Consider the following 22,331-nt stretch of genomic DNA (forward strand, 5'->3'; position numbering starts at 1 on the left):
CTTCAGCCCTGCAGGGTGCAAGAGAAAGTGCTGATTGTCGTAAATTAGCTTCAGAGCTTCCAGTCTGGTTTTGGCACTGGTGAGAAGTCTGACATCCAGTTCATGTAAAATGTGTCCACCTCCATTCCTTCTCTTCACCAGGTTATGGACAGAGCCCTGTTACATTTGGATAACTCCTACAACATCCCCAACGTGAGCAGCGTGGGCATTGTTTGCAAGACCAACTTGCCTTCCAACACGGCCTTCCGTGGCTTTGGAGGGCCCCAGGGAATGATGATTGCTGAGTGCTGGATGAGCGATCTTGCTCAGAAGTGTGGCCTGCCACCTGAGGAGGTACAGACCCACTGACACCTTCCAGGCTGATGCTGCCTTTGGACAAGCTCTGAGAACTGGATCAGCCATACAAAATTTTTAAGCATAAGAACTTCTGCTTCATTTTTGCTGAGCTCCTAGCAGGATCTCAAACTTGTGTGACAGATACAGTCCAGCATGGATTATCTTCTGTTTAGTTAAATTCCTTGGTAGCCTCAATTTTATTACATCTGCTTTAAGAATAGATATTAAAAAAAAAGTCCAAAGGCACTAGGTACCTTAATCTTACTGACAGTGTGTTGTAAGTCCCAATCTCTGAAAACTCCCAGCCTTAATGTCTTAGTTCCTGTTTTCCCATAAACAGATATATGCTTGTTAATTGTTTTGCTCTGTAGAAAGAGCAAAGGAGTAAAATTAGGAACCAGCACACTTTAGATCTCATCCCTCCTTGCCCGAAGCATTGAACTTGGCCTGTCCTTTCTATGTCTCTTTGGAAAGGTGCGGAAGCTCAATCTCTATCACGAAGGAGACACAACTCATTTTAACCAAAAGCTGGAGGGGTTTACTCTACAAAGATGCTGGGATGAATGTTTGTCCAGCTCCAGCTATCATGCCAGGAAGAAACTGATAGAAGAATTCAACAAGTGAGTGCTCTGGAGCTGTCTTGTTACTGGGTGCACCTGCTGCCTACTAACTTCTGAAGTTCTCTTAGCAACTCAAGTGCTGTGAAGTCAGACCTTATATTTGCAGAGTGACTTCTAAAAATTTCTCTTTTTGAAATCCCTTCATGCTCACTGTCTGAGGAAAACTCTATCAGTGAGCTGGTAGCATAAATAAGGCCGGAATCAGACCTAGCATGGCATGATTTTGTAAGTGAAATGTAGCAAAGAAGAGGGAGTCTCTTAAGTCCAGCTAGGATTTTCACACGACTGACTACCAAGGCAATTTGTTTAGGCTTTGCCCTGCCTTATAATCTCTTTTAGTTGGCTTGTGTATACAACTGAACAGTTAATAGTATGGACAACTGCTTTCATAATGCTTGGGGAAAGCATCTTCAGTTGGAATTTCTTCTTGTTGGAACCCATGAAGAAAGACATTCCTTAATACAAATTCGTGATTAACTCTGTCTATATCACAGTTAGGTATTTAATTTCTATTTGATACACAGTCAGAGGGAAGCACAGTATTGTTTTGTGGTAAAAGGCTCCTGGGTATACCAATAATGTTCTTTCCTTGCAGGCAGAACCGCTGGAAGAAGAGAGGGATGTGCATCATTCCTACCAAATTTGGCATCAGTTTCACTGTCCCATTTCTGAACCAGGTCGGTAAATATCATTTGACTTTTTGCTAGAGAAGCTGCATTTATGCTGCCTCCCCCAGGCCTTCCTCCATTTGTACCAAACTGGAGCTTCTGGAAGTAATAAATTAGTTAAGAGCAAGCATTTTTTAAGCCAAAATGAGCAGCACAACAGTTACCAGTTTATACTGCCCAAAAGACACCATAACATAGCTACATTTCCATGGTACTGTGTTGGGTTAATTTCCCTGCCTTTCTCGATAGTAGAAACGCTGCTCCTGTGCTTGAGCTGATTTGATGGACTGTCAGCAGTGTTGGCAATTTCAGGTGAAGAGTGCATCTGTGTTTCACAGGGGCAGGATTGGATTACTTCACCTGCTTTCTGAGCTGAAAATACTGACTGGGGTTTGTTATGCCTTTGGAACTTCCAGTGAGTTGGTGAGACTAAACCAAACTCACCTCAAGTGTAAACAAGTGGCTTTAGTTGCACCAAAGAACAACCTCAGTCTGGTTCTGAATGAATTCTCTCTGTAGCCCACTAAGTACTCCACTAGTTAATTTATGATGATTAATGTTCCCTGTTGTAGGCTGGAGCTCTGGTCCATGTGTATACAGATGGCTCTGTGTTACTTACACATGGGGGGACTGAGATGGGTCAAGGACTTCACACCAAAATGATTCAGGTAATAATGAGTTTGGGCTTAACTGCATAAGACATCTTTTCAGGAGAATTACACTCTCCCTACAGTATTGCCTCAGGCAGCTTGACACTTCCTCTGTGCATGCAGAGGGTAAAAAATCATGACTGATTCCTCTTCATTGTTTCAGCAGCAGTGCTAGATTTCCAGAGTATTATCACAATTAAGAATTAGAATTAGATTCTTCATCATCTTAAATCTCATTACGTTGATAATGCAGGTTATGCTTACAGTTTATCTTCTCTGGCAATTTCATTTCGCCCTATAAAGGTACAGTTTACATCCATTTTATACGAAAATTAGTGGTATTGCAAACATAGATATCTGCATATGCTAGTGCCTTTGTAGTTAAAAAGGCTTAAGGGAGCAGGAAAATGAAAGGAAAATCTCATAGGGCTATTGATCTTCTGATTCTTTTAATTGTTGAGACAAGAATTTAGTCTCACAATAGTGCAGTGAATGTCATTGTGGCAGAAATGTAGGTGCTCACAGGCATTCAGTCTGTGAAATACAAATGTAACAATGTTCTGGCTAGTTCTCAGTCACAAACAACTCGGCCTGCAGGAAAAATGAAGTTCATGGTGGGAGAGGGTGGAGGTTTCAGTGTGGGTCCTGGCAGTGCAAGCAATGACTGACAACGCTCATGGATAAAAAGTGCTGCTTACCAATTGTTTATCTTTGCTCCACAGGTTGCTAGCAGGTCCCTGGGAGTCCCCACCTCCAAAATTTACATCAGTGAGACCAGCACGAACACTGTCCCCAATACCTCCCCAACAGCTGCTTCAGTCAGCGCGGATATCAATGGAATGGCCGTCCATGTATGGAAGCTGAGTTATTGAAAGGAGTGGGTCACAAGAGAGGGCTCCGGAGCATGAAAAGATGTCCTATATTTATTTGTTGCTTAAGGAAAACAACCATCAAAAGGCAGCTCCAGTCTAAGGATGCCTCATAACTTCTTTACCTGTTATAGCTACCAGTGGCACTAGACTGTGAATGACTTTATTTTTTTGAGTTATTCAAAACTCTCCTTCAGTCCTTTGGTAGCTCTAAAAATAGAGTATTTGGGATTGCTCGAAATGAGCAGAACAAAGCATCCATTTAAATAGCCAGCTTCTAAGTAATTAATGCAGCCTAATTTATAACAAATGTATTTTGCTGCATGTGTTAATAGCAAATGGTTTGAGAGCTGTGCTCCACAAGCTCTAAGTGTTGATCAGCTCAGAGCAAATGTTGTGCTGTAGCAATGGCATGGTCGTGGCTGTCTGCCATGGTGGAGTTACCAATACATATATTTGCTGGGTATGTGGCTTTTCCATTCTAGAAGAACAACTTAGCACTGGCCATTCTCAGTTTAAAAGAGAAAAGGAAGTGTAACCTGTAAAGTAAAATCATCAGGCTGTTTTTATTTTCTGCATGGCTTATCTGAGTAAGTTGAATTTTGGGAAGAATTTTTTTTTTTCCAGTGTTAAAGGATCATCTTGTAAGCTATGCTGAGCTGTCCTGTACAGACTTGGTACAGATAAAGTTAATGTATAAATGAGTGGACTTCTTATATTTTTGTGTCATGGTCCAGAAAGTTCTGTGCTGAATTTGGGATTCCTTTCTGCTATCATCACAGCCTATCTCCTTTAAAATCCTTTTCAGGAAACATTTCTTCCTATGTAGCAGGACATTTGTTAGTGAACTTTGTTTCTTTTTATGATTTGCCAAAGTCCTAAAGGCAACATTGATTTAAATAGAAGGTTCTTTGAAACTCTTATAGGGCTCTTAATACGATAAGCTGGCTATTCAAATCTTAAAATATTTCTTCTCTCTCTGTTTCTAGAACGCCTGTCAGACTATCTTAAAAAGACTTGAGCCTATCAAACAGGCTAATCCCAAAGGATCCTGGGAAGACTGGGTAAGCTGTTTGTCACGAGACAAGTGGACATTGTCAGAGATTGTTTTAACCATGTGTTGCAGGTGTGTCCTCCAGGCCTTCTGCATCTTGCTAGCATAGGTTTGAGCTCAGACAGTGAAACAAAACACCTGGCACGGATTTCCCAGTAATTAAAGCTTGGAAGAGGGCATCCCCAAGACATCCATTATTTCTGTAATCCTGAGATTTCCCCAAATTTTGGGGCCTGCCTAGGACAAACTTCATCGAACAAAAGTCTTGAGTGGTTATATGTATTTTTCTAGTCAGGCTACAGTCTTGGACAGAAGGAAACCTGATTTTTAATGAAGGGATTCTGTAGCATAGACAACTCTTGCTGAGCTGCCATTCAGCCCCTGTAGTGCTCCTTGCCTGCAATATCTCTGTATCCACAATGAGAAGAGATGGGTGGGCTGTAAGGCTCTCTTCAGATCCAAGCTCTGCTCTTCATCAGACTTGAAACTCTTCAAGTTTCAACATCAGTTTTGACTTTGATTTGGAAGTCAGGATAGAATTTCCCTCACTGAAGTCAAGATGACCTGTCAATTTAACCTTTGTCTCTAAGGCTAAAAGTCTAACCTGTAGCTGAGAGATGAGCAAACAAAAGCAGGTCTCATCCTCTGCCAATGGTTCAAGTTCTGCCCTTGGTAGCTGCTGACGGGTCTATTTGGGGGAGTAGCTGCAATCATGCTGTTTGGCAGTGCTGGAGCTGGGTAGTGTGACAGCTGTCTGTCACTGGACATTTTCTACTTGAGGCTTCCTGAAAATGTTTTTGTGCAGTTATGTTGAAGGGTCTGGTTGTACAATCACTGTTTTCAAACTCTTGTTCACTTTGCCAGATTAAAACCGCCTACGAGAGCTGTGTCAGCCTGTCAGCCACGGGGTTTTATAGGTGAGTGAAAATTCACACTGTAGAGGCACTGACTCGATTGCATGGATTGCATCCAGGGAAATTCTGGGAGGATTTACAGCCCCCAGCGCCCTGTCACTGCTCTAAATTAAAGCTGCATTCCCTCTCCTACCTACAAGTGGTAAGCTGAGGTTAACAGTCTCCTGGCTGGCGAGAATCGATTCCTGTTGGAGCACAGCTCTGAGGACAAGTAAACCTGGAGTAGATCTAACTTCATTCCAGCTGACCTTGGTCTGAAGAGGCATAAATGAAATCAGAGCTTTGCCTGGGGCTCTGCTCTGTGTCAGCCTTGTGACCTAGTTTTGCACTAGAACCACCATGCAGTACAAGAGGGGTTGTCCTTGAGGAAAATCCTGTCTCTTATGGCATGAGCGGATACCAGTGTTTCCAGATTTGTTCTCCCACTTCAGACTCTTGCTGGGCCCTGTGTAGCTCTGAAATGAGGCACTTCTCATAATCAGCTTTACTGCTGGAGGAAAGCAGAGATCTTTAAGGCAGAGGGGTTGACATAAATAAATAAATAAACACAGTGTTGAGAAGAACCTATTTAGGACTAAAATACACTATGAGTTCATTTCTTTTGCATGTCTGAAATGTATTTTTTCTCTTAACCAAGTGACTTGTCAGTTTTTTAATAACCTTCAGATAAAGTATAAGTAGCCAGATACAAAGTTTGCCATGAACTGTGCTTAAAATCAATTCTTAGCTTAACAGAGATTTTGCTTCAGCTTGACTGTGTTCTGAAATTTAATGGCCCTAAAGAAATGCTCAACTGCACTCTAAAAGCAATGGATTTGCTACTAGGTTGGTGAGAATGAGTTTATAACAGTCATCACAAGCCCTGAGATTTATGGGAAGATAAACACGGCTAAAGCAGTTTGATAGTTTCAATCAAGTTTTGGAATACAGAGCAGATTTAGCAAATTTCTATTTATAGTTGTTTACAGTTTTCCTTTCTGCATGGGCTTGACAGAAGGAATAAAACAAAAGTGAATGAGAATTTTGATAAGTTGCAGTGTAGTTGTATTTGTTTTTTTCACGGAATGAAATGTGTGGTTTTGTTTCTTTTTGTATCAAGGATTCCTGACCTTGGCTACAACTTTGAAAAGAACGAAGGGAAACCATTCTCCTACTTCAGTTATGGCGTTGCTTGCTCTGAGGTTGAAATAGATTGCCTGACAGGTGACCACAAGGTGAGGGGTCAGCAGTGAAACAGCTCTCTGTGTTTTGGTGAAGGGAACATCCATGGGGAGTTAGAACAAATACTGGGTGTCAGCTCATTCCTGGCTCTGTCATTGGTCTGGTGTGACCTTCAGCAAACTTCTTAACTCCTCTGTTCCACAGTGCAGCAATCCATAAAGTGTAATAAAACAATAAACCCTGTGGGGATTTGGGGCTTAATGAATGATTGCAAAAGTTACTGGATTTGCTTGAGTAAGAGATAGCAGCATTGTGTTGGCACAAAAGTACAGAAACATCCTGGAATTGAGTTAATCATTAAAATAACACTGAAGGCTTCTGGAAAGAAAGGAAAGAAAAAAAAAAAAAGAAGAAAAAATTATCATCAGAATCGACCTAGCTGGTTATGCTCAGGTACAGACCAGCATCTTGGAATTAATATTAACTGGGCCCATTGAACCTCTAGGGAAAACTGCAGTGAGTTCCTCTGATTTACTTTTGGGGTGAACTCAGATTAAAAGTCAGTATGAGGAGTTCATCTGAGATAAGATTATAGAACACTGTCCAAGCATGGGATAGTGTTTGGATACTCCTCCTCACATGAGACCACGGTGTACCAGTTTCAGTGACCTGTGTTGCTTTACCCTTTATTCCTGTGTTTTAGAACATTCGCACAGACATTGTTATGGATGTTGGTACCAGTCTGAACCCAGCCATAGATATAGGACAGGTAAGTGAAAAAGTGTTGCTATTTCCATCATGTTAAAGCAATCACACTGCTCTCTGGTTTTTTCTATTGATTATCCCTCTCCAGGCTATGCCTTTGCAAACACCACCTTTTAAACTTGGCGCAGAATTACATAGGGGAATATTCTGTTAGGGTTTGGGGTTTTATGGCTTGGATATTAAGACTACAGGATAATGTCCAGTTACCACTCCAGTGATGTCTTTCAGGCTAAATCCCACACCTGATATTTATACTTCTATCTGTCAATATTAAGTTTATTTAATTTAGTGAAAATTCTCCTGTGACTAAGGAGTGTGGCAGACTGTCCTCCAGCTGCTGCTGTGTAGAGTTCTCAACAGGAAGTTGGACCAGGTACTTATCTTGCAAAGTCCTTGGGCAGGCACAAGATTACTTCAAAATTTTGTGCAGTAATAATCACAATATCTCTTAGCAGATAAAGGTAAAAAACACAGGGTTGTTCGACAGACCAAGAGATGAATCGTTCGACATATGCTTATCTAGCCATCTTAGCTCCCTGGCTAACTCTAGATGTTGATACGGTGTAACTCTAATGAAACTGCTTCAGGATTTGGGATGACAGGAGAGCATGAGTTGCAGAGCTCTGCTACAGCTAAAATGAAACCTCCTTGAAAGTGACAGTTTTTCTGAAAGATTTTTTTTTTTTTTTTGTAGTGTCCAAGGGGATAAAGAGATTTTCTGTCTTTGCAGCTTGTCACTTTAGGTTTGGGAGTTGAGAGATGGGCTAAATGGAGCCTGTCAAAGTGGTCTTAAATTCCTGTGTCCTTCCATGAATTGCTGCAGAGGATCTGGGGGCATAAAAGAGAAAGGATGTGGCCTGAGTGCAGGAACACTAGTACACAGAGATGGGTCAATGAGTGCTTGTGCCGAATCTTTAGACTGCTCTGGCTGTCAAATATCTCAGTGGGCACAGAGAGCAGAGCTGCTTTGTGCAGGGCTGTTCAAGCACATCCTGCTCTCATAATGTTTTTTCTCCTAAAATTCACAGTAGAAAAAATATGTAAAGAAGTTTTTTAGTACTTAAATTGATATGGGAGTGTTTTTGCAGGTGTCTGTGCTGGTGACCTGATAATACTTAGCAGCACTTCAGAAATAGTTTATACTGAAATAGAAAGCATGAAATAGTTTGTCTTCAGATGTTTCATCTTTAGTCCTTTTAGTCTACTTGTCCTTTGAATTATCAGGTTCAACTCATTCAGTGTTCACCTGCCTGGGAAGAAAGCAGTATTTTATAACTGATTTTATTTTTTTTTCTGTTGCTTCATCAGAAAATTCCTGTCCTTCATTTACAGAAAATCTGTTTGTGTGTATTTGTAAATTGCTTCACCTCCCAGGGAAATGCAGCCACATTTATGTGGGAACACAGGGATTGTGCAAAGATTGTACCCAGCAGAAGGGACAAGGACTTAGAGATAAAAAGCAGGATCTGACTCAGGTGGGGAGGGTTGAAAACCCTGGTGGATGTCATAACTGTTTGTCCTTGTGCAGGGAAGAACAACAACAACAACAAAGGGGATGTAACCTTGTTTGGATGTGTTTGTAGATAGAAGGAGCATTTGTCCAGGGCATTGGGCTCTTCACCATGGAGGAGCTGCGCTACTCTCCTGAAGGGAACTTGTACACTCGAGGGCCTGGCATGTACAAAATCCCGGCATTTGGAGACATCCCAACAGAATTCTATGTGTCTCTTCTCCGGGACTGCCCCAATAGCAAGGCAGTTTACTCATCCAAGGTACGCCTGTGACATCTGTTTGCCTCTTACTGTCCCATAACACTGCGAAGCTGAGTGGGATGAAGTAATGATTCTGTGTGTCTAAACAGTTCATCTCATTATGCTGTGGTTACTCTGAGGGCAGGATGTTTTTCTGTTTCTTATCAGAAATGTGTGTGCTATCCTTTCTAGTTAGGAAGAACTGAAATAACCTGCACATTGCTGCTGTGATTGTCCATTAGACAGAAATGAAGTGGCTTTGCTGTGTCAGAAAGCTTGTGTTTTCTTCCTGTTTCTTCTTTAATTGGACTGAGGGTTGTTTTAGCTCAGTCTTTCCTCACTGTTCCCACCTGGCACACTGGAAGCTGTTTTAGCTTCATGTTTCCTCACTGAGCACATCTGGTAGACTGAGGTTCCCATCTGGAAGGCAAAGCCTCACTCTTGCTTGTGCTCTGTCTAGGCTGTGGGAGAGCCACCTCTGTTCCTGTCTGCCTCAGTGTTTTATGCCATTAAAGATGCCATCTACTCAGCAAGGAAGGACTCTGGTCTGACGGAGGCATTCAGGCTGGACAGCCCTGCCACCCCAGAGAGGATCCGCAATGCTTGCGTGGACATCTTCACCAAAATGGTAACAGCCCCTGGTCTCACAGTCTGCTCCCTGGCCAGCCTGTCCCACGGGGAGTGTGCCTGGAAGTCACAGGGGCCCGGGGCTGGGATTAGGGCAGGATGGGGAGGCTGTGTCCCTGCTTCACTAGATGGGTTTTGTTTTGTGGGTGTTACCCTTCATTTAACCTGCCACCAGCTGAGAGCCAAATCCGCAGTTCAGTACTGCTAAGGCTCCCACTGCAGGAAGGGCTGCTGTGCAGTACCTTTGAAATTCAGTCCATTCCATTTTCCAAGTGTTGTCTGTGGAACAAAGACACTGACTGCTTGTCCTGATGCTCCTGACTATCATCTCTCAAAGAATCATCACATATGGTGAGGGCCATGCTGTGATTTAGTGGTGTCCCTCAGAAACGGAGGGAGAGAAAGGCAGTCCTTCAAATACTCCTTTCTTCTGAATGTTATGGCCACAGGAGCCTCCTTAGAGGCTGTGGACTTGTACTGAAGGAGTGCAGGAGTTATCCCTGTCATTGGCTTCTCATGGGCTCCTCCTCTATCATAGTGTTGTCACAGGGCTCTGTAAGAGTTGACCATCAGAAGTGCCATGAGACAAACACCTCTGTGTTTGGAAAAACTGGGATAGGAGCTCCTATCATCACATGTACAAAGGCCCCCACCTCAAAAGCAGCACGGTGGGACATGCTGAACCCTGGACAGGACCCTCATTTGTTGGTAATTCAATTATTTTTTTCTCTTTACAGTGCCCTTCTGCTGAGCCAGGGACCTTTAAGCCATGGTGTGTGCGTGTGTAAGAGGAAAGTTTGAGGAGCAAACTCTGCTGAAACTGAGCTTACACCAGAGGAACCACAAGGCAGCAGGACTATAATGGAGAAAAAAAAAATCTGTGTTCATGTGGCTCACCCACTGGTTCATGGAGCTTTCACATTTAATTGTCCAATCATTGTTTCCTCTGCGAGAGGGAATTGCTGCCAGATTATAGCTGTGATGTAAATTCAAATGAAGTGGAAGGTGATGTTATCCAAGTGTAATTGAAAAATCTTATAGGTTTCCTATAAAATTGCTGCAAGGACGCTTCTTAACAGCCAATGTGAAATAGCAAGGTGGTTGTTTCTTCTTTTTCCTGCTAAAGGGAAAAGATGTATCGCCTTGTGATGCTATGCCAAAAAGGACTTAAATGTGTTGAGCCCAGACACAGAGCCCTCTAGCTAAGATGGGGAAGGTGTAAGAGGTGCTGAGGGCTGGACCCTGCCGTGTCCCCTCTGCACACAACGCCAGGTACATCCTAGAGGGAGATGAGCAGGACTTTTGATGTTGGCTAATGAAGATGGTCTTACCTGTGTAACAAAAGCGTTCCAGAGGAAAAGGCTAAAATGTGACCAGTAACTGATTTACGCCAAGTTCAATGACTGTTGCTTTGTCCGCACCTGGGCTTTAATGAGATCTTAGTTCAAGTGCTACCTTGTCTTCTCTGATTAAAGATAAAAACTAAATATACCAAGAGGACTTCCAGCAAGATGCTGCTTTGTTTGACCCACTCTTTTCCCATCCCACACCTTCGCATCTTTCCCCATCCTTTAAATAAGAAAGGACATCAGAGACCTTGGAGTAACAGAGAAATTTGCTCATCGATGTTCCCAAGGCAATTTATACCAGCCTTAGCAAGGGGTACGAGGAGGTTGGACACAGCTGGGGATTAGCTGGCTCTGGGTGCCCTCTAGGATCAATCCCTTGCTGTCATGGCCTTGCCTTCTTTCCAAGAGAACTCTTAGTTTTGCTGAATGTAAGAGAATGGGTACATTTTGCCACAGGGACTGCTTGTCTAAAAAATGTGCTGACTGTGTGATGACCTGGTGTCACTTGGACTGAATATATTTTTCATGTTAGATTTAGTGCTGGGCATCCCTCCCGGTAGGTTTTGTCACTGTCAGATTCAACACTGGAGCACCATGTTATCTCTAGATGGTGTCAGCCACGTACTGTGCCTGCTTATCATTTGCAAACTTTTATCTGTTTCTCTGGCCCACAGCTTTATTAAAATGTCCTTTTTCTCTTTGCACTCCCAGGGCCATCAAAAAATATGGTGCAAGAGGATGTAAGTCCTTATATAAAATTTTGCTCACATACAAACTTCTAAAAGTTGGCCTCCTGCTTCAGTGTGAAATTTTTTTAAGCACTCCAGGGTATACTGCTTGGAAAGGTGTAGGTTTATTTCTCAACTTAAATGTTATGGATCTACCATCTAGAAGAAGGGAATTTGTGTATGTGAGTTGCAGGAAGTATTTTGTGCCAATTGAGCTTGCTATGTAATTGTTTTACTAATTGAAATACGATATTGGTGTTTCTTAAGCTCTGAGGTACTGGGCAAGAACACGTTTTTGTTTTCTCCTGAAAGTTGGTAATATGTAAAAAACCTCTCAGAGAAGAAAACGTGATAATTTATGTGAAAGAACAGCTATTGGAGCCCGTGTATCCACATTCATGGGTGGCCAGGGAGGGATGCAAAACACAAAGTCTGTAAGGTAGATCGGTATCAGCTCTGTTTCTGTGAATTCCACCTCGTGAGATTGCTGGACATGCTCACTCAGATCAGGGTGAGAAATACAAAGGTAATGTGTGTTAATGCAGAGCATGGGGAAACACAGACAGAGTGGGATATCAAGGAGCTCCCAGTGTTGTTCCATGGGAAAGTGGCAACTGTTCACGATAGGCCTGCTGCCTGTGAGAGTCCTGGGACATGGTGGGATGTCACCAGCAGGATGAGTAGGTGCTCTTTCTCCCCCTGGTTCTGGAATTTTCATCATTTCAGGATGGGTTTGTGAGTATCTCACACAGTCACAGTGACTGCCTGGTCAAGTGAAATTTTTTAAAATTAGATGTATCAAGTCTCTGTTTTGCTATTTGCTTTGTGAGTTAATTGGAAGTGTATTTGCCAAGTTTTGTGTACATGCAGTGGTCAGAGCAGGCTGTTCAGAGCAGACCTGTAGGGCCAGTTTTGCTGCAGCACCAGTGAGCCACTCTCTTCCAGGCACCAGCCCTGGCCCTCACGCCCAGCCCAGCTTGGGGCCCTCTTGCTTCCCTTGCTCAGCTGATGGAGGGAGGGAACACCTTCCTTTTGGGGTGCACTGGAATTGGATGTTAATTATATCAAACACCTGGGGAGGGCAACGGTATAAAATCAGGGTTGCAAAACACTGGTTTTGAGGGTGTAGGGAAAAGGGAAGCTTGGAGGCTAATAGGAATTTACAGAAAGATCATTGTAATACCTGCCTATGCTGTGGGACTCTAAGGAAGACGAAGCTGAGGTTTTTGTGTCACCTCTCAATGTCTGAACATTTCATACGTTGCTTTCCAATGGAACTAAATGGCAGGCACCTTAGGAAAGGACTGGGACCTGCTGGGGAGGCTGGCTGGAAGAGAAGATCGCTGACTTGAGGTGTGCTCTGCACTACAAAGCTGTGGGGGAGCAGCTCTCCTGCCCTCAGTGCACAGCACTGTCCCCTGTCAGGTGCTGTGTCCCATCTCCTCACACACATCTTGCTGTGTGGGGTCTCAGCTCGCCATCACTGGAGGGAAAGCTACTCATGAAGAGAAAAATGTTCCTTTTCTAGTACTTTCCAGTGAAATAGAGCATGGATGCAAGACTCTACTTTAATGACATATAATTGGAAATTTGCTGCTTTTCTACTTCCAGAAGTCTATCCTCAGAAGAGGAACTATGCCATCTTGCTAGACTATAAAGTACTGCGCACAATAACGGCACTTAAATAGTAATTACTGCAGCTGGAGGGTTTGTGGGAGTGTGAAAGGAGCCCAGCTGATCAGATGTCTTAATGCTATTAGTTGCATGGCCTTCTGTGAGAGAGGGAGGCCAAGATTTTGGTAATTGTTTTAGGTCAGTTCTAACTCAACAGTTTTCACCATCATTCTTTAATGAGCATTGTCAAACTGGAATCATGAATGTATGTGGAATTCTCTGTGAATGTCACAACATTGCAAAATAAAGCTGCTAAATACTCTGGAAACAAGTATGCTATGGTAAGAGTCTGTCAGGATTTGAAATCTAGACAAATTCAGCTCATCCTTGTGTTTGTTTGATGAAGATGGACCCTTCCCAGGGGCTGTGAGTCAGATCAGCTCAGTGACCAAAGCTGGGAGAGGGCAGGTGGTTGCTCTGGGCTGCCCAGCTGGATGAAGCAGTGAGCCAGCTGGAGAGACTGGGCCTCTGTCTGGCCACGCTGGCAGCCAAGTCCAAAAGAAAGCAGAGTCAGTCCTCACGCTTCTCTGCCAGCAGGAACTTGTAGCCACATCCTGTTTTCCATAGCAGCACAGTGGTGCATTCTGATGCTTCTAGCTGCCTCTGCAGGGCCCAGCAGTTGCTGATACAAGGTGGAAGGCAGTCTGTCTGATGCTGTGGGTGGTACCTGGTCCACACTGACACTTCCTTGTCTCAGGGCTAGTGCACTGAGCTGAAAGCTGGCCTTGGCCCATTGGAGTCAGCCCTGGAAGGAGGGGAGGCAAACTCTAAACCTGTGAATGGAGCAAGCATCGGGTCCCATTGCCAGGGCCCACTTGAGCCCAAACACGTGGGAGATGAGGCTGTAAAACAAGAACAATTCACACAGAACAGATAAGACCAAGCAGTGGGCCAGGCCTGACCTTCCCTGAGCATGAAAAGACTGGGAACACTGCCAGTGGTTCCCCAGGAGGGTGTGCCACCCTGTGTCAGATCTCAGCCTCCAGGTGATATGCTCCTTTGGGAGCGCTCCTTGCACCTGTGTCAGGAGACTTGTCATGAAGAAGCCATTGCCAAACCTCTTGGACCAACATGGAGCCCAGAATAGGAAATGTCAGTGTGGGCACAGCACAGGTGATGCTGCTGTGGTTTGCAGCAGGTCCACTCCACCCCACCCCAAACTGCTCAGTTTAACCCATCACAATTCAGTTCATGCAGTTTTCCAAGTCCCAGTGCCACAAGTTTCCCTAGTGCCTGCTCTGACCAGGATATGTTTAAACACAATATGTCTTCTTATGTTTAAATACGATTCAACCATCTTGATCCCCTGTCCCCGGCAGTGGTCTGTCTTGGCTCTCTGATGAGTCTTTTGGGCTGTGACATGGAAAACCTCACTGCAAGCAGCTGGGAAACAAAGGCCTGTCAGTATCTTGAAGCACTTGCTTTTGGATTAGTGCTCCCTGAAGCAGTTCCTCCATGCAGGCTATTTCTCCCAGGTCTATGCGGTGATGGGGTGGTCTGACAGGAAACTGCTAGGAAACAGGAAAGCTGCAAGGTCCCCACGGTAGAAATGAGACAGCTGCTTCTTCTGCTGGGCAGACAGCTCGCTGAACAGCTGCTCTGACAACCACCTGTAGGTCCGCTGCACTTGGCTGTCAGTGAGCTCGGGGAGGAGGCTGCCTGCAGGCAGCCCAGCCCGCTGCAGCAGGTGGTCCAGTTCCTGCCTGAGGAAGCCAAACATCACCACGTAGTCATACTGGATGAGGCAGGGCTGGCACAGGCTGACCAGTGGTTTCCAAGCCATGCTGCCACTGTGCATTTCACTGTCTAGGACTTCCTGGATGAAGCTGCTGAAGGATGGGCTGCTGCCCATGCCTCGCAGGAATGTGGCGATCAGCCTGTGGAAAGGGTCCCTGATAAAGAGCACTTTGGTGTAAGACCCCAGCATGGCCTTTATCTCCGTCTGCTTGAACTTGCTCAGCTGTGTCTCCTTAGCACGCAGCCGGCGGTAGGGGACTGGCGCTGGCAGTGTCACATTGGCCTCCTCTAGCTTCTGCAGAAGCTGCTGCCATTCCTCCACCCCTGTTGATGGCACTTGGCAGTACAGGAGGTCCAGCTTGGTGTTCACCCTCAGACTCGGGAGCAGGGAGGCTCTCTTGACCTGGTTGCTCAGCAGCGTGGTGACTTTGCCTGTTTGGCTGCAGAAAGTTCTCAGTCTCCTCTTCCTGATCTGCTGGACGTGAAGGAAGGTGTCCACTGGCAAAGTGAAGCCCTTCTTTGCCTTGGGGGCCAAGTCACCTGGGAAACACCATTTGGAGATGGGGGTGAAGAAAGAACACAGTGCCCTAAGTAGGACCCTCAGCACAGGGTATCGTAGCAGGCTCTTCTCCAGTTATTCCAGTGTGGAAAGGATATAATGTGGACAAATATGGGTAGGAGAGGGGAGACCACCCTTGTCTGGCAAAGAGTTTGGCTTTGCTGGGAAACGGGTTTCTGTCCCCATGAACACATGACATTATGGACACTCAGACCCCCTTTCCCCAAATCACCATGTCTGAGGACTGATCTCAACCATAGATTTATTCCACAGGCCCTGTTCTCCACTAAATCCTAATTTTTGCTTTTAACTCCTTGCTTGCAACTGAACATCTCAGAGGTGAGTTTACCAAAGAGTAAAAAATATTTTGAGACCAGGCAGTAATAAATTAGTTTGTAGCTACAAATACATGCTATCCTGCAAACCCTTTTGCATCTGTTAATGGGTTGACATCAGGTATCAAATACATCTGAAAATAAAGGATTATTCTTGTTGGCTCAGGGTGACTTAGGGATCCAAATGACATCACTTCTTGCATCACCCCCATATGTAAATTTCTTCTCTTGTAGATAAAAAGGCAAAAAGCAAATAAAAAGCAAAAAGCAAATAGAAGTGAGATGACAAAAAAGCAAATATAAAAGGCAAAAGCAAATGCAAAGACTCTATGAGAGTCTGACTAATTTCTCAAATTTCAGCTTTGCTTTTTTCTGTCTTCTTATTTTTGATGTGAAAAGGCCATAGTAGGTTTGAATGTGGAAGATTAATGCCTGCCTTGTTAGTTTATTTTCTTTAGCAGCAGCACATCTGCCTCATCTGCTCAGTGCAGACATTTGGCAGCCTTGGGGAGACAGTTTGATGATTTGTTCTGGGTCCACAGGAAGTTAAATATTTGGGGAGGTTCTTGTACAGGGCAGAGAAGCACAGTTAAAATTAGGCAAAGGACATCAGGAACACAGTGGTGCCTGAAGCTATCCTGAGTGGTTCTTTAACTCACCCAGCCCCAGAATGACAATGTCTGCAAAATCTAGTGATGACTTTGCCCTGGAACGATGGGAACTGGAGCGGAGGGATGCATTTTTAAGGCAAGAAATGCAATAATCGTCAACCCCCCTGCCCCTGCTCCCTCCCACCTTCCCAACAGCATTTCACTGTCCTAGCAAAGATTTGGGAATCACCTCCAGCAGCCTGACACCTGTTTTCCCCACCACACCTGAGATCAATGACCCCACTAAGGACATACAGCTGCAGGGCCCCACAGCAAGGGCTTTCTCCACCAACACTGTGCAAAGGGTGTTTTCTGTCCTGTAGGCATTTGCCCACCAAGACCCTCTGGAAGAAGCTCCAGGTCACTTCCCTCGCGGCACAGAATCGCCGTGGTGGCCAGGCCTTACCTCCTTGGCTGTGGGCCGGGGTCTGAAGCAGCCTCCAGCTCAGGAAGGCGGTGATGGCCAGGGCAGCCAAGAGGCCGAGGCGGGGAAGGAAGCGCATTTCTGGGGTGTGCTGGGTGCCGAGTGCTGGTGAGCAACTTGGGACCCGAAGGAAGGGTGTTGGGGAACCTCCTGTGTTTACTTAAACACACCCAGCCAGAGCTGGGTTAAAGTACTGTTTGGGCAGCAGCTCGGCTGGGGGCAGGGAAATGGCCTGAGGCACAGTGGGTGCCTCCTGCCTGCGCTTACAGTGTGAGATTTTGAGGCAGAATCTGCCTTTTTATTCAGTGTCTGTGCCATGTCGGGTGACAGTGCTCCCTATGAGGAACAAGTTCTGCGTCCCTGCTCCTCTGCAGGGTCCTGCAGAGCCACGTGGGGAAAGATGTCCCTGGTCCCCTGATACTCCCTGTTTTTGGCACTCAGTGAGGCTGAACAAGCGAGTGCTGGGCCATGGGTCTTGCCTCTGTGGTGCTGGGAGGTCTTTCAGGCTAGAAGCTGTGGCAGGGGAGGTGACACGGTGACAGGGCACAGCCAGTGTCATGTGGCAGGGCCACTGGAAGCACGGAACTGCGGCTTGGGTCCTTTTGCTCTTTAAAATCTGCAACTGCTGCAGAGACACCAGGCAGCGCAGAGGCCCAAAAAAACGGGGTGTGCTCCCATGCAGGCAGGCAGGCAGATGTGCTGCTCCTCCCCTTCCCCAAGGAGCCACCCCGTGTGACGGAAACCCACCTCCCAGGAGTTCTTGAGGGCTGTGCCACGGGTGGATTTGCTGTTCTCTGGACAACCGTGGCTTTCCCAGCAGAGGGTGCTCTGTGCCCGAGGAAGCCCTGCCCACCGCTGGTGGAGGCGAGGGATGTGGGCGCTGTCAGCCCTTCCCCACTGCGGCTTAGGGGATGAACTTCGCAGCTGCCGTGGCCTCATTTGTGCCTTTTAAAGCCTTTCTGCAGCGAGGAGGAGAGGTTTCTTCCAGGTCTTGTGGCTAGACCCCGCTGCATGTGTCCCTGCAACCTGCCCCCCAAACCTGGGAGAAGCCCGGTACAGCCAGGAGCTGAGGATATGCCGGGGCAGGAGTGAATGGCCACACTTTGCTTCGCTTCCCAGCAGAAGACTCTCGTTTTCCTTTCAGCTGCAGTGCTGATCTTGCTTCTCCCAGCCCGACAGGTGTTAGGGTGACCAAACTGGTGCTCAGCAGTGCTTCTCCTCCCCAGCTCCCAGAGCTGCTCTTGGGCAGCCTCACCTGCGGCCTGGCCACACACCTGAGCAGCAGGGCCCTGCGGGAGCTGCAGCCAAAGCCCGCCCAGCTGCCAGCAGAGCCAGCTCCAGTGCAAGGAGGTCCTTTTGATCAAGAGACTGCGGTGAGATTAACAAATAGTAGGGCAGAAGGAGTTCTGCAAGTGCTCTTGGTGTAGCAGACAGCAGCAGCAGCATGTGCCTTCCTGCACTGAAATTCAGTTCAGCAGGGACTGTCCCAACCACAACCCCAGTGAGCCGAAGTGCAACTGCAGTGGGTAGGGAGAAATGCAGCTGGTTTTTATTTGCAGTCATAAAGTGAAAGCAAATTGACATTCTCTGTCTGAAGGGCAGAAAGAAATAGCAGAAAGCCCCATTAGCTTTGCATTGCAAGGAAACAGAACTAACCAAGTTACATCAGGGTTTCATCTCTCTCTCTTCTAACTTGTATCTGCCATTTAAATGGTGATTTTTAAATTAATTTTTTTCTTGCCCCCTGGGATTTCCGTTTAATTTTTTTTGGTGCTGACAAGTTTTCTCAAGTGTCTGTAGACACTGAAACTCACTGCTGGGTTTCCCCTGTTTGCCTTCCATTCACCGCTTAGCAACAGCCAGCAAGGCTGAGACTGCAGTTCTTGGACTGAAAGGCTTCCTGCTATACACTTGTAAGGAGACAGCAGCCTTTTTGGGCACAGAGGCTGAGTCAGGCGTGGAAATGCATTCACATCCTACTGTTTAATGCAATTGCACAAGGGAATTAGTTGGGCAATTCATATGAAGCTTCCCATAATTTAGGAAAACCCTCCCTACCATGAATATGAGAAAAAGCCCTTTTCTTTTTTTTTACACCAGCAGTAGGATTGCCTGAATAAGGATTTCCAGATTTTCACCCACCAATATCTTGAACAACATTGCCTTGGCCTCCCTTTTTCTCGTCACAGGACGCAAACCCTTTGGAGATATTCTTATATGTTAATAAACATCCTCCTCTTCAGCCTTCCCGCATTCCTCCCACTTCCAAATTTTGCAAAGTATTGTCTTGTGTGACCATGACCTGCAGGCACTGATGTGATGGTTCCCCCCCTTGTTCCTCCTTGTGCCTGCCTTGTGGGAATGTGAACTTTGCAAAGTGATGGCAAACACTGCCTCATTTGGTGAGGGATGTTTTTACGTTGTGAGGAAAGGAAAAGCGGAGAGGAAACTTTCTTATCCCTCTTCTTGTTTGGAAACTTGCATATGACATCTGTGTTTCACAAGCCAGTTTGGGCCCATCTCTCGCAGAAACATGGGAGCAGTTGGAGGAGGAGCAAGCTTCCCTGCTCCCAGAGCATCATTTAACGTGAAAAGTCTCTGGTCTTTGGGAAGGATGGTTCTGAGAGCAGGGCTGCCAGGCTGCTTGCTGGGGATGCATTGCACTGAGTGGGGAAGGATTCCTTGAAATCAACCCAAAAAGTCAAGGGTGTGAGCGGGTTTTTGTGGCCTCTTCTCCATCGCATCGCTGGATTCCCAGAGCTCCTCTCTGTGTGCCTGTGGAGAACCTTGGCTGCCCAGCTTGCTTTGAGGGTGGGGCACACACCCCATCACCCACCCACAAGGCTACCTTACTCTCAGGGACAAGGTTTAGCACTTTAGTGCATGAGCTGGAGCCTGTGTGTAAGCATCAGCTCCTTCAGTCTCATGATCATTTCCAAATTTGGCCAACTCAGCTGCTTTCTGGTGGGATTTGGGATTTTCTTCACTATAGCTCCTGCCAGATGTGGGTGAGCCAATCTGCCCAGCACCCTGAGTCCATCTCCATCTCCTCCAGCGCTTGCATTCAGCGCTGCCAGTGTTAGCAGTGGGTTAGGAAGGTGGACATTTGTCCTTGGGCATTGGACAGGGAGCGCCAGGCTGGGTTTGGGCAGGCAGGGAGAAGCCAGAGGCCACAGGGACCACCCCACGCAGCAGTATCCTGGGACTGAGCAGCACTGGACCAGAAATAGTTATGCAATGCTGATAGGAAAGGAAAGAAAAGCAAGTTCCCATTGCACCCAAGGAGTGGAGCAGGTAGGACAATGTTTGGAGTGCTTGTACAACTCTGGTGCTTCCTGTTTTCCTGCGGGCAGGAGCTGTGATTGTCACTTCTTATTCAGCTCCTCATCCTGGGAGGAAGACAGTATTGGGCTGTCCGGGGGCAGCAGGATGTTTATGTGGCAGGCTGAGTCAAGGTGCTGCTTTTAATACGCCCCAGAGCAGAGTCATTGGGGGAAATGTACATTTTAGATTTGGTTTGTTGTTTTTTTTTTTTAAAAAGACTCATGAACATCCAAAGTGGTTTTGGAATTGCCATCGAGCTGTGTGGCTGAATGCCAGCACTGCGTGTCATTGTTTTCTAAGGCTATTACATGAGGATTTTACAGGATGAACTACTGGTAGTTTAGGGAGGATTTGTCTAATTAGTGATGCTATATTGAGAGGCTTTGCTTAATTACTCCATAAGCTGTTAAACTTTGCATTGTCTCAGCCAGGCCCACATCAACCAGAGCACGTAACGGTGGTGAAGAGAGGACGAGGCAGCAGTGCAGCCTCTGCCATGTGCCCATCCAGAGGATCTCTCTCTCCCTGCTTTATTTAGGATAAGGGCATTTTCCTGGAAGGGGGAGCCAAAGGACTGAATGAGACTCAACTTTAAAAAAAATATGGGGATTACAGCCATTATCCTCTGCAGTTGCAGATGGGAATCCCATAGAAAAATAGCACGTGTCTGGATCCATGTGTGCAGGGGAAGGATGCTCATCATCATCAAGGTGGCCATCACCTCTCTCCTATCATCTGCCATGGGACCAGCAGCCATCCATCCCATTGCCTCTATCCCATCACCTGCCATGGGACCAGCAGCCATCACCTCCATCCCATCACTTGCCATGGGACCAGCAGCCACCCATCCCATCACCTCCATCCCATCACCTCCATCCCATCACCTCCATCCCATCACCTCCATCCCATCATCTGCCGTGGGACCAGCAGCCATCCATCCCATCACCTCCATCCCATCATCTGCCGTGGGACCAGCAGCCATCCATCCCATCACCTCCATCCCATCACCTGCCGTGGGACCAGCAGCCACCGCCTCCATCCCAGCATCTCCTCATGGAGCTTTGTGGTGCCACCTGAACAGCACAGGACCTTTTACCACTGAGTGTTTCTCCAAGCAGATCTCAGTCTTGCTTTGTGTCCCAAGCTCCTCCTGGCCTTCCTCTCTCTTTAGTGCCACATCAGAGAAACCCAAAGTGCTCCCAGACAAACCAGGCAAGGCCTCTGGATGTGTGGTAATTTGGAAAATCTAGTCCTTCAGCTTTTCTTTCTCATTTATTTCTTAATGTGAATTTTGTTTCATGCAGACACCTCTGCTCTTTGGACTGTTCTTCCCTTTGGGACCTGAGTAAGAGAAGGATCCTGAAAGAGTTCTCAGGAGCCACTTCTCCACCACCCCCAACACGGGGACAAAGCCTCTGCTTGGCCCACAACTTCACAGAGATGGGAGAGTTTTACTTGGGTGGCCAGAGCAGCATTGCTTGGGACAGCCCAGAGGAGATTGGGGTCTGAAACCTCTCAGAATCTCCTGAAAAAGAGCTGCTGGTAGTGAAAAACAGGATGGTGGGAAGAAAACCTCTGTTGTAAAACATCACTCATTGGAACCAGACTTTGATCTCCTGCTGCAGTCCCTGATGGGAAGGAGAGGTGTGGGTTGGGAGGAGATGGGCAAAGGAAGAGGGGATCTCATGGGATTTGGGCTTGTGTCTCCTGTGGGTCCTCTGTTCCTGAGCCTCCACTCTCTCACTGCAAAATGGCTTTGCCAGGCTTCACACCCTGTTCCTGCCCTGTTCTTTGGGGGAGAAGCACTTTTGCTTTGCTACAGCAGCATTTTCCCCTTTTTGTGTAAATTTTTGTGCTGCTGCCTGGTCACATGAGGAAAGCTCTCACATGTGTCTGTTGCTGGACATGGGGGGATGGATTCTCAGGCAGATTTTGAGCCAGGGACTGGCTTTTGCTGATGCTCCTGAAAGCTGAACTTGTCTGAGGATGCATCCAGACATCTGCCCACTGTTCCTGGCCTCTCCCAAGGGAGCGCTGCCCCGTGACACTGCAGGCTATCACATTTTCTTAGTTGCTGGTTGTTTCCATTATTCATACAGCAGCTCTTTAAATATTCAGAGATCTCTTGACTGGTTT

At 46.3% G+C, this 22,331-nt stretch overlaps 2 protein-coding genes across 2 annotated transcripts in view; one reads left to right on the forward strand and one right to left on the reverse strand.

The window, feature by feature from the left end:
• XDH (xanthine dehydrogenase) overlaps nt 1-10,203 on the forward strand; it is a gene marked incomplete at both ends in the record, with an annotated part of 47,503 nt that extends 37,300 nt beyond the window's left edge. The window contains 12 exons of the mRNA XM_082302014.1: nt 142-333; nt 811-956; nt 1,552-1,633; nt 2,197-2,292; nt 2,997-3,125; nt 4,133-4,207; nt 5,062-5,114; nt 6,211-6,325; nt 6,976-7,041; nt 8,621-8,809; nt 9,249-9,416; nt 10,153-10,203. Of these exons, the coding sequence (XP_082158140.1) occupies nt 142-333; nt 811-956; nt 1,552-1,633; nt 2,197-2,292; nt 2,997-3,125; nt 4,133-4,207; nt 5,062-5,114; nt 6,211-6,325; nt 6,976-7,041; nt 8,621-8,809; nt 9,249-9,416; nt 10,153-10,203 (1,362 nt within the window). The remainder of the gene's footprint in view (nt 1-141; nt 334-810; nt 957-1,551; nt 1,634-2,196; nt 2,293-2,996; nt 3,126-4,132; nt 4,208-5,061; nt 5,115-6,210; nt 6,326-6,975; nt 7,042-8,620; nt 8,810-9,248; nt 9,417-10,152) is intronic.
• Nucleotides 10,204-14,643: 4,440 nt separating this feature from the next.
• Nucleotides 14,644-16,950, reverse strand: LOC309586220 (carbohydrate sulfotransferase 9-like; the record flags this gene model as incomplete). Its single annotated transcript, XM_082302844.1, has 2 exons — nt 14,644-15,443; nt 16,854-16,950. 2 exons carry the CDS (start codon nt 16,948-16,950, stop codon nt 14,644-14,646), a joined length of 897 nt encoding a protein of 298 aa, XP_082158970.1.
• Between the last annotated feature and the right edge of the window lie 5,381 nt (nt 16,951-22,331).

The sequence above is a fragment of the Coloeus monedula genome (assembly GCF_965178545.1).
Source record: "Coloeus monedula genome assembly, chromosome: 2".
NCBI classification, from domain to species: domain Eukaryota; kingdom Metazoa; phylum Chordata; class Aves; order Passeriformes; family Corvidae; genus Coloeus; species Coloeus monedula.